This window comes from Sus scrofa, chromosome 15 (genome assembly GCF_000003025.6).
Source record: "Sus scrofa isolate TJ Tabasco breed Duroc chromosome 15, Sscrofa11.1, whole genome shotgun sequence".
In the NCBI taxonomy this organism is placed as follows: domain Eukaryota; kingdom Metazoa; phylum Chordata; class Mammalia; order Artiodactyla; family Suidae; genus Sus; species Sus scrofa.
The window spans coordinates 78,067,667-78,079,932 of record NC_010457.5 but is presented as its reverse complement, the minus strand read 5'-3'; the positions used below and the strand labels follow the sequence as shown (position 1 = coordinate 78,079,932).

Here is a 12,266-nt window from a genome sequence, read left to right as displayed (position 1 = left end):
CTGGTGGCTGCAGCTCCAATTCAACCCCTAGCTTGGGAACCTCCATATGCCGAGGGAGCGGCCCAAGAAATAGCAAAAAAAGACAAAAACAAAAACAAAAAAAAAGGAAAACCTTAAAGAAATGTGTTTTAAAGGTGCCAGATGTAAAAACTTAAAGCAAAGTGTGGGAGGAATGATAGTAAAAGCTTAAAATCCAATTTTTTTTTTTTTAACAAGACTGAAGAAGTTTATCATAAATATTTAAGAATCATAGCACACATTAATATACCACAACTAAGCATTTATTATACTGTTTAAGAAGGGAAGTAACTGCAGTGGTATTTCAGAAGCTCTTTTTTAATGTAATATATGCTCATAGACTCTAAACAGTATTTTAAAATATACAATCTCTCCAAAAGAAAATATTCAACTAAAGATAGATAACTTTTAACGTAAGTAAAATGTTACAAGATTTTAAAATTAAAGTCATCATCTGATTTCACAACACATGTACAGAAATTTGCAAACTTCCTGTACACAGATGTATATAAATCTCTACTCTTGAGCGAGGCGTTCAATAACACGTCGATAATCTTCCACAAGTTCTTGAAAGCTTTCTTCCAGCTGTTCATGTTGCATGCTTATTTCTATTTGGTTCATCTGGTTTGTCAGTTCTTCTGGTCTGAGACATTTCCTCATTTTAGCAAGATCTCTCTGTTTTTTCTAAGCAACAAACATAATTACTGGTTAGACTGAACTAAGAAAGCTGATATATTTCTTTATATTAGAATTTTAAGTCTCCAGTGTTAAAAAAAAAAAATAGTAGCACTCAAATTTGTCCTATATAATTTTTTAAAATTTATTTTATTTTACTTTTTGCTTTTTAGGGCAACAGCAGCATGTGGAGGTTCCCATGCTAGGGGTCCAACCAGAGCTACAGGTGCCGCCCTATGCCAGAGCCACAGCAACCCCAGATGCGAGCTGCGTCTGTGACCTACACCACAGCTCATGGCAACACCAGATCCTTAACCCAATGAGCAAGGCCAGGGATCGCACCCACAACCTCATAGTTTCTAGTTGGATTCATTTCCACACCACTGCACCACACCAGGAACTCCCCACATAGTTTTTCCTTAAGGAAGCCTAAACATATATTAGCCATGAATTACAAACCCTCTAAAAAGACGGTTCTAGAAGTCATGGAATTTGTGTCAAAATACAGACATGGGATTAAGAGCCCCTTCTCCAAAGTATAATAAAGAACTGGCCAGAACAGACAATATTTCTTTAATAAATAAAATACATTAACCGAAGAAAGACAACTGAGATTAAGAGCTATTATTCCACCTCACTATTTAATCATTAGCTAAATACATTAATTTTAATTCCAAGGTGGCTTCTGCTGCTGCTATGCTCATTTACGAATTCCCTTAACGAGGAGTGTATTTATGGACTATATACTCTTGGAAGAGTTTCAGAAAGATAAGTCAAAGACTGTCACACTTTAAAAAGCAGTATTAGGGAGTTCCCATCGTGGCTCAGCAGAAAACCAACCTGACTAGCATCCAAGAGGACAGAAGTTTGATCCTTAGCCTCGCTCAGGGGGTTAAGGATCTGGTGTTGCTCTGAGCTGTGGTGTAGGTCATAGATGTGCCCTGATCCAGCGTTGCTGTGGCTGTGGTGTAGGCTGACAGCCTCAGCTCCAATTCAGCCCCTAGCCTGAGAACCTCCATATGCCGCAGGTGTGGCCCTAAACACACACACACACACACACACACACACACACACACAAAAAAAAAAAAAAAGGCAGTATTGGCAGTTCCCATTGGGCCCAGCAAGTTAATAACCTGACATAGTGTCCTTGAGGATGTGGGTTTGAGCCCTGGCCTCACTCATTGGATTAAGGATCTGGCATTTCCACAAGTTGCATGGTAGGTCACAGATGTGCTTTGGATGTGGTGTAACCATGGCTGTGGTATAGGCCTGCAGCTGCAGCTCTGATTTGACCCCAGCCTAGGAACTTCCACTTGCCACAAGGGCAGCCAAAGGAAAACGAAAACACACCACCACCACCACCCCAATATTTACTAGCATTTATTCAGTCTTTACTGTCCAGACACACATTATCTTATTAAACCCTCTACACTTTTCCAAGAAGGAAACCACCATGCTGAAGAGTCAGCACCGTGCTGAGGAGCTGGTAACAATTTTTAGGCAGGACACTATATCAGAACAATATTGTTAGTAGTGCTGAGGATGAGACTGGAGAACCAAGTTAGCAGCTACTACAAGAGTTTGGGCAGGAGATGATGAAAGCCTATACCAAGTCAGTAGCAATAGAGATGAAGGGGACAGAACAGATTTATGAAAGAAAACTTTGGGTGACATGGGGAAAGAAAACTTTGGGTGACGTGGGGAAAGAAAAATGAATAATGACTCTAAGACTTCTAGATGGGTGGTAAAAGTGCATAATATAAAACACTGTAATATATGAAACTTTCATACAATTTGGGTCAATCTATGTTATATCATCCTTTTACTAAAGCACATAATATTTATTTTTTTTGTCTTTTTGCCATTTCTTGGGCCGCTCCCGTGGCATATAGAGATTCCCAGGCTAGGGGTCGAATCGGAGCTGTAGCTGCCAGCCTACGCCACAGCCACAGCAACACTGGATCCGAGCTGCGTCGGCGACCTATACCACAGCTCACGGCAATGCCAGATCGTTAACCCACTGAGCAAGGGCAGGGACCGAACCCGCAACCTCATGGTTCCTAGTCGGATTCGTTAACCACTGCGCCACAAAGGGAATTCCTAAAGCATATAATAAAGCTAACTTTACATACAGATTAGAAATCACATATTAACTCATGTAATCTTAACAACTCATTATGATACAGGTACTATAATTTTATTCAGTTGATAAAAAAAAGATACAGGAATTAAATAAGGTAGTAAGTTCAGAAGCCAGGATTTAACCCCTAAAAATCTGCTTGGAAATCTGTATTCTAAGTCCTTATAGTTAACTGCCTTTCAAAGACAATTAGAAACAAAAAGAACCCTAAAAACAATATCCTAAAAACTAATAAATGTCCCTTAAATGAAATCCTAATAATTTTAGAATATAGACATGTGTGTGATGATTACTACTTAAAAAGCTCAAAATTAAGCTAAATTTATCATCACAAAACACTTTTTTTTCTTTTTTAGAGTCCCACCTGTGGCATATGGAAGTTCCCAGGCTAAGGGCTGAAACAGAGCTTCAGCTGCTGGCCTACACCACAGCCACAGCAACACCAGAGCCGAGATGCGTCTGTGACCTACACCACAGCTTGTGGCAACACCAGACTGTTAACCCATTGAGTGAGGCCAGGGATGGAACCTGCATCCTGGTGGATACTATTTGGGTTCTTAATCTGCTGAGCCACAAAGGGAACTCCACAGAACACTTTTTTTTTTTTTTTTTTGCTATTTCTTGGGCCTCTCCTGTGGCATATGGAGGTTCCCAGGCTAGGGGTCTAATCAGAACTGTGAACACTGGCCTATGCCAGAGCCACAGCAACGTGGGATCCGAGCCGCGTCTGCAACCTACACCGCAGCTCACGGCAACGCCGGATCGTTTAACCCACTGAGCAAGGGCAGGGACCGAACCCGCAACCTCATGGTTCCTAGTCGATTCGTTAACCACTGCGCCACGACGGGAACTCCCAGAGCACTTTTAAAATAAAGTAACAACAGTAAAGTTTGGAGAAAGGCCTTTACTGAAATAAGCTGACACTACCAAAATTAGGTTGATCCTGAGTCTAAATTGGTACAGCTAAGTAAACGAGGTTGCTACCACTAAGAGAAAGAAAAAAAAAATTGATTAGTGTAAGATGCCCCTCTAAAGCAATGCTTCTCAAATTTAAATGTGTACACAGATCACCTGGGGACTTTGTTAAAATGAAGATTTGGATTCAGCAAGGCTGGGGTGGGGTGAGAGTCTGCATTCTAACAAGCTCCCAAGTGATGTAAACGCTGCTTATCCACTGACCACACTTTGAATATCAGTTCTAGAGAACTCATGAAAATTCAAATTTACTGTTCCCAAGTCCTGGAAGGACAGTGTATTCCTTAGTCTTCAATCATACGGATGAAAAAATACATTGTTTCTGCTGCCAAAGTTAAGGAAACAGCTCAGAAACTACTGTTTGCATCCAAAAATTATTGTGGTATGTGACAGGACTATAAACTATTTTTCCTTTTTTTTTTTCCCCGCTTTTTAGGCCACACCCATGGCATATGGAGGTTCCCAGGTTAGGGGTCCAACCAGAGCTATAGCTGCTGGTCTACACCACAGCCACAGCAATGCAGGATCCGAACTGTGTCTGGGACCTACAACCACAGCTCACAGCAACTCCGGATCCTTAACCCACTGAGTGAGGCCGGGGATCCGACCCTCAACCTCATGTTTCCTAGTCAGATTTGTTTCTGCTGTGCCACAACGGGAACTCCTAAACTATTTTTCTAAATTGCTAATGAGTTGTAACATTTATTAAATAATCTAATTTCAGTGCTTGAATATGCTTCCAATCATATTAAATTCTTATATATAATAGAAACTATTAATTCTTAAATATTTCTTGATTACCAATTGTTCCAGGTAACCTACAGAATGAATTATGTGCCAGTACTGTTTTAAGTTATTATGATGTTTTTACATCTCTAAGAGCATTTACTTCCCCAATTTATCTCGTCCTTCAATTTCTTTACTGTCAGTTTTTTTTTCAGATGGATGTAAGAATTAATCTCATAATTTTTATTGGTAGTGCAGTACATCTGTGAATTAAATTTAAGAGCTCTAAGTACCTAGGCATAAAAAATATCTATACTAGCTTTATGGAAAAATACGAAACTATTATATAGAAGTTCCTCATGAGCATATAAACTATGGTTCAATTTTTAAAATAACTTATTTATGCTATTTGTTTTATAAATATTCCTGAAACTGTACATTTATACCACTTTGTATATGTATGGCATATTACAAATTAATCTTTTAAAGAGTGTTTAAAAAAACAAACAAAAACTTAATTCTTTCATAGATTAAGGCTGTTGATAATTTTTAATTAATGCAAAATCACTGAAGATGGAATTAGTGTCTCTTTATTTATGTTAACATTTGGCTCTAACGTGTAAAATGTGTTCCAGAAAACAATTCTTTCTCCTTACCTAGTTTTCACAGGTTCCAAAAGAGTTTACAAATATAATCTCAAAAATGCCCCCACCTCCAAGGGCCCTTAATTTCTATCTGCTGAACTAGCTTCTTTTGTGAACTACAGAATAAGGTTCTTCTATAAGAATTTAAAAATAATAATGGTATGGAGACATATGAAGAGTCCTAAGATTTCTCAAAAATCTTTAAAAACATGCACACTGTATTGTATTTCTTTCTCTTAAGTTCCTCACTATGGAGGCATTTCCATTTTATAGAAAAGAAGCTTAATACCCAGATGTTAATAAGCTGTTAAGAGTCACACAATTTGTAAAAGGTAGAACTAGACATCAAAACTGATTTTCTGGAGTTCCCGTCGTGGCGCAGTGGTTAACGAATCCGACTAGGAACCATGAGGTTGCGGGTTCGGTCCCTGCCCTTGCTCAGTGGGTTAACGATCCGGCGTTGCCGTGAGCTGTGGTGTAGGTTGCAGACACGGCTCAGATCCCGAGTTGCTGTGGCTCTGGTGTAGGCCAGTGGCTACAGCTCCATTGGACCCCTAGCCTGGGAACCTCCATATGCCGAGGGAGCGGCCCAAGAAATAGCAAAAAGACAAAAAAAAAAACAAAAAACAAAACAAAAAAACAAAAAAAACTGATTTTCTGATTCCAAATCCAATATCGTAATAATGATTCTAAATTTTATACTTGTAAACCAATTACGAATTTAAAATATGCCTATGAAACAATATAAAAAATTTTGTGCTAAAACCAAGCAGCTGTACCAACTTTTCTTTTTTTAGTCAAATTGTTCAAATGTATCTTTTGGATCATCTAAAAATTACTTTTGTACTAGAGAAAGAGTTTCTTATTGTACTTTTAAAAATGGTTCCAGTTAATGCAGGTTATTTTTATCCCTTTTTGGCATTGATACAAACGAACTATCAGTGTTTAAGGAACTTTTAAAGTAAGGTACAAATTATTCCAATATCTATACAAAAAATTTCTAAGTGGGACAGGGTTATTAACCTGATACAGAAATTTGACCCCTCAAATAAAGGCAGCACAGAGTTGGTGGACTCTGCTATCAACAAATTTCATACCTCAGTAATAATTATAAAATCTTACATACAATTTATTTTCATAAAATGTGTTAAAAATGTAAATTCTGGAGTTCCCGTCGTGGCGCAGTGGTTAACGAATCCGACTAGGAACCATGAGGTTTCGGGTTCGGTCCCTGCCCTTGCTCAGTGGGTTAACAATCCGGCGTTGCCATGAGCTGCGGTGTAGGTCGCAGACGTGGCTCGGATCCCGAGTTGCTGTGGCTCTGGCGTAGGCCGGAGGCTACAGCTCCGATTCGACCCCTAGCCTGGGAACCTCCACATGCCGAGGGAGAGGCCCAGAAATGGCAAAAGACAAAAAAAAAAAAAAAAAAAAAAGTAAATTCTAAACTCCAAAGTTCCCCCATCAGGCATACATTTTAAAGACTAAAAAAAATTTCTAAATGATACTCAATATTCAGCAATTTTACTTTATTCTTAAACATAATTTTGCACTTGAGAATGCTATGATAGCACAACAAAACATTAGGAGTATCAGCTTGGAATGACAAATTAGAGAAAATCATCTGCATGCATTCAACGAAGAAATCTTATAACTCCTCCCAAGCCTAAAAGGCATTCAACTATTTCTAGGCTTTTATCAAGTTTGTGCTATGTTTCCTGACACACTGTGGCTATTAACTCAAAGTGGGGAAGGAGGACCCTCTGCTTTCTTAGGTTTTCTCTGTGGGACAGAATACTAAACTCATTAAAATGTGCATACCATAAATAGAATTGGAGCAAGTATCTGAAGAATTTTTAACTTGTGTATGAGCTTTAGTACAGGATGGTCATACCCATTTTGGCTGTTAAGAATTTAATAACCAGTTTTTGGTTGTCTTTTAAGATAAGGTGAAGTTGGTGAACAGGTAAAGATACTTAATAATATAAAAAATCAGTAGTGGAGTTCCCATTGTGGCTCAACACAACTAGAGTTTACAACACAATACAACTAGTCAACTCGGCTAGTATCCATGAAGATGCAGCTTCCATCCCTGGCCTCGATCAGTGGGTTAAGAATCTGGCATTGCTACAAGCTGCAGCATAGATCACAGATGAGGCTTGCCTTGGAACCCGCATTGCTGTGTCTACAGCATAGGCCAGCAGCTGCAGCTCCCATTCAGTCCCTAGTCTGGGAACTTCCATATGCCACAGGTGAACCATAGAAAAAAGAAAAAAAAATCATTATCATTCTGTTTTCTGTAAGAGTAGACAATACTTGCTTTTATGAACTAAAGAAATTTCCATTATTTGGTATTAACTTCATGACTACTATTTACACTTAGAATTCATCATCTCTTATTTGCTATATCTGCCTATATAAAATGTCATAAGTATCTGACATGCATAATTCAATAAATTACTTTTACTAAAACAATTTTAAGTGTTGTCATGATAACATCTTATTATACTGTTTTATATGCCCAAATTTCCTCATAAAGAAATTTCTAGCTAACAATTGATGTTAAAGATCAAAATCTTGGAGTTCCTATTGTGACTCAGCAGTAACGAACCCAACTAGCATCCATGAGGATGTGCGTTTGATCCCTGGCCTTGCTCAGTGGGTTAAGGATCTAGTGTTGCTGTGAGCTCTGATGTAGACTGGCAGCTGTAGCTCTGATTCGAACCCTAGCCTGGGAACCTCCATATGTTGTGGATGCGGCCCTAAAAAGACAAAAAGACCAAAAAAAAAAAAAAAATTTGCTTAATGAAATGGCACTCTGAAGAAAAAAAATACATGAATTCACAATACAATAATTTATAGTTACAGGCAAATAATTATATTTTTATATTCAGAATGTGATCTGTTTAGAATGACAAAGACAAATTAGGAAATACCGTTACATTGCAAATAAGATGTGGTACAGGAAAAGAGTTGCAATTCAGTAAGTAGTACAACCCAATGGACTATCAATATTCAAAAGACTGGCTCTATAAAGCAGAATCTATGACAAATAAAATTTGGATTAATTTAGGAAAATCAGAACTATGTACTTAATATATTAATTATTCATCAATATTAACTTTCTCCTTAAATCTTTTTTTTTTTTTGCTTTTTAGGGCCATATGTGCAGCATACGGAAGTTCCCAGGCTAGGGGTTGAATTGGAGCTACAGCTGCCAGCCTATGCCACAGCCATAGCAATGCAGGATCTGAGCATCCTCATGGATACCAATCGGATTCATTTCTACTGTGCCACAATGGGAACTCCTCCTTGAATCTTAAGACAGATTCAAATTTGTCATTTATGGTCCCAGCTATTGTGCTTTATAAGCCTATAGGTACAGGGTATATAAATGCAGCAACCACAAGTCATGTGCTTAATAATTATTCATTGAATAAATCCTCCTCCATACAAGCTGGTATAGACAATATCTACCTTAATGGCCAAATGATGATGAGGCCAGGCCTGATCTAGGAGGAACCTGATCTAGGAGGGGAGATGTGTGAGTTATAGGAAAATAAAGGAGATACAAAAAAGTACGGGAGTTCCCATTGTGGAGCAGAGGAAATGAATCTAAGATCCATGAGGACGCAGGTTTGATCCCTGGCCTCGCTCAGTGGGCTTGGATCTCGAATTGCCGTGGCTGTGGTGTGGGTTGGTGGCTACAACTCTGATTCAAGCCCTGTCTGGGAACCTCCCTATGCCTTGGGTGTGGCCCTAAAAAGCAAAAAAAAAAAGTATGGGAAAAGGAGCAAGAACATCAACAAAAACGTGAACAAAAATAACAAAAAGGTAAACAAAACTAAGTTGCAATTTCAGCTAGGGTAAAGTACAGAAGTTACAAATGAAATGGCAACCAAGGCCAAATTTAGGAAGAAAAGCACCAAGGTAAACAAAATATATGACAAATGGGAAGACAATTAGAAAAAACTTGATTATTTGTTAGGGAAGATTCTAGACATTGTTTTTAAAAGATGCATACAAATGAAAGAAAAAAATAACCATGAGTAGACTATTCTTGGGACTAGTTTTTAAGTAAATAGAAACAGATTTATAGTTTACATTGGAAAATTATGACAGGGAGAAATCTTTTAACTAAATGGAAAAATATTTTCACTTTTGTAATAGTTAACTTAGCAAAATGATTTGGACTCTCCCATTCGCTGGCATTTACTAGATTTTTTTCTCTTTTCTTTTTTGGCCACACCCAACGCATGTAAGTTCCTGGCTAGGGATCCAACCTGTGCCACAGTAGTGACCCAAGCCCCTGTGGTGGTATTACCAGGTGCTTAACACACTAAGCCACAAGAGAACTCTTCATTTTATTTATTATTATCTTTTTGGCCACACTCACAGCATGCAAAAGTTTCCAAATCAGGGATTAAACCCATGGCACAGCATTGACCCAAGTCACAGCAGTGACAATGCTGGATTATTAACCACTAGGCCCCCAGGAAGCTCCTTCATTTTAAACACTGACAAGAGTAAAATGCTTAAGACTCCTGAAAGTCCTACCTTATATGGGCTAATTAGTCTTCTTTTAATATCCAGTCTATAGCTTCTGTATTGTTCAGCATCACTCATGTCAGTTACCAGTAGTCGAAGAATCTCATAAACCCGTCTAGCATGTTGCTAATAAAAGAAAAACATGAACATTTCACATTATCAAGTACTAACACATTTTCAAAAGAACACAGTATAGATTGAATATCTGCCACGGGCCAAAAATTGTGCTAGGTGCCCGACAAAAAGCAATAAAAGATATTGTCTCTGCCCACAAGGAGCTAATAGTCTAGTGGATAACATAAATGAATAAGGTACAGTTAATTTTTTAATTTTTTTGTCTTTTTAGGGCTGCACCCACTGCATAAGGAGGTTTCCAGGCTAGGGGTCAAGTCAGAGCTGCAGCTGCTGGCCTTCGCCACAGCCATGTGGAATTGGACCGCATCTGCAACCTACACCACAGCTCACAGCAATGCCAGATCCTTAACCCACTGAGCAAGGCCAGGGATCAAACCCGCATCCTCATGGATACTAGCTGGGTTCGTTAACCACTGAGCCATGATGGGAACTCCAAGGTATGGTTGATTTAATGACAGAAACATGCACATGGTATATGGCGGCACACACTGGGAATGGGGGAAATGTTAGAAGAGGATTTCCTGGGGGAATTAAACTTGAGCTGAATCTTAAAGGAAATCGAGCACAGAGTATGCTATTTTTTTTAAATAAAATTTTATTGGAGTATAGTTGACACAGTGAGATGTTAATTTCAGGTGTACAGCAACATGAATCAGTTATACATATATCCATTCTTTTTCAGATTCTTTTCCCAATAGGTTATTTTAGAATATTGAGTATAGTTCCCTGTGCTATACAGTAGGTTCTTGGTGATTATCTATTTTATATACAGCAGTGTGTATATGTTAATCCCAAACTCCTAATTCCTCCACCCCCATGTTTCCCCTTTGGTAACCCTAAATTTATTTCCAAAGTCTGGGAGCATATTATTCTTGAAAGAGAGGAGGGCATTATGTGTGTGTACATGTTATATGCACATGTGCAGGACACTGCTAGAGCATAAAATGAAGAAAAAAAGCAAGGAGCAGAAGCAGAGTAAGGATGGAGCAAGAAAACAGAGCTTTACACACTGGATTAAAGAGCTGGGCTTTTATCTACTAAGTCACAGATTTTATTTTATTTTATTTATTTATTTATTTTTTTGTCTTTTGTCTTTTTGTCTTTTGTTGTTGTTGTTGCTATTTCTTGGGCCGCTCCCGCGGCATATGGAGGTTCCCAGGCTAGGGGTTGAATCGGAGCTGTAGCCACCGGCCTACGCCAGAGCCACAGCAACGAAGGATCCGAGCCTCGTCTGCAACCTACACCACAGCTCACGGCAACGCCGGATCGTTAACCCACTGAGCAAGGGCAGGGACCGAACCCGCAACCTCATGGTTCCTAGTCGGATTCGTTAACCACTGCGCCACGACGGGAACTCCTAAGTCACAGATTTTAAATGCAAGAGTGAGCAAATCACACAAGTTTAAGTTTTAAATAAAGCATTCTCTCAGCTATATAAACATAGTAGCAGAAGAAGCGCAGGGAGACCAATAAGGAAACTCAGCTATTAAATAAGGCAAAAAATGACAAGGACATGAACTGAGAAAGCACAAATAAGAATACTAAGGGAACAAGGATTCTAGAAATATAGAATAGGAAAGACTGGTTGTGGAGGAAGGTATCGAATGACACTTTTCACAGTGCAGGAGAGATTTAGGAGGCAGCAAAACATATAAATCTGAAGAAAATTCAAGTTGAAGAGTAAGGATTTAATAAGTAATAACAGTTTATAGGCAAGAATTTAAACCCTAAGACTGGTTAATGGTTAAGACCACCCCAGAAAAGCACACAGTGAAGAGAGGGGAGAGCTCAGAACCCTGCAGGGGGGAAGGAAGCATGATTTAATTAAAAATATGTTCATATTGTTTCTTTTAAAAGCTGAGCTGTTAAATAAAATCTCATTAATAAAGCTTTAGTACAGTCTGGAGATATAAATTATATATATATATATAGAGAGAGAACTGGGTTCTCTCTATTATATAGAACTGTCACTATATATAGTGACAGTTAAAGAAGAGACAAAAGACAGAGAAAAAGTCAAATATTAGAAGAATGAGGAGGTTTTGGTAATACTGAATCCAAAAGAGTAAGCCTGTAGTTTTCCTATTTCTATTGTTCATTTATGTATTTACTGAGAGTGGAAAGAGGTGAGGTAAATATAGGTTGGGAAGATGATACTGAACTTTCTGGAAGAAACACCTGAGCAGAACCTGAAAAAAATGAATACTGTCTAGCCAGGCAAAGATGGAGGAATGGAAGAAGAGGGTATAAGGGAAAAGGGAATAGTTTATATAAAGGGATGAGAAAAGGAGGAAAGTCGTAGCATAGTTAGGAAATGGCAAGAGGTTCATTAAAGCCAGAGCATGTGGAAAAGTAGTAGAAAACTGAGGCTAGCTAGGTGGGCAGGGGCAGATTATGATGGGATCTGT

General features: G+C 38.6%; 1 protein-coding gene across 1 annotated transcript in view; it reads right to left on the bottom strand.

Annotated features, from left to right (window-relative positions):
* The window catches only part of HAT1 (histone acetyltransferase 1), a 57,523-nt gene continuing 45,520 nt past the window's right edge, over window positions 264-12,266 (bottom strand). The window contains 2 exon segments of the mRNA XM_003483674.4: window positions 264-702; window positions 9,733-9,849. Coding sequence (XP_003483722.2) covers window positions 535-702; window positions 9,733-9,849 — 285 coding nt within the window. The 3' untranslated portion in view covers window positions 264-534.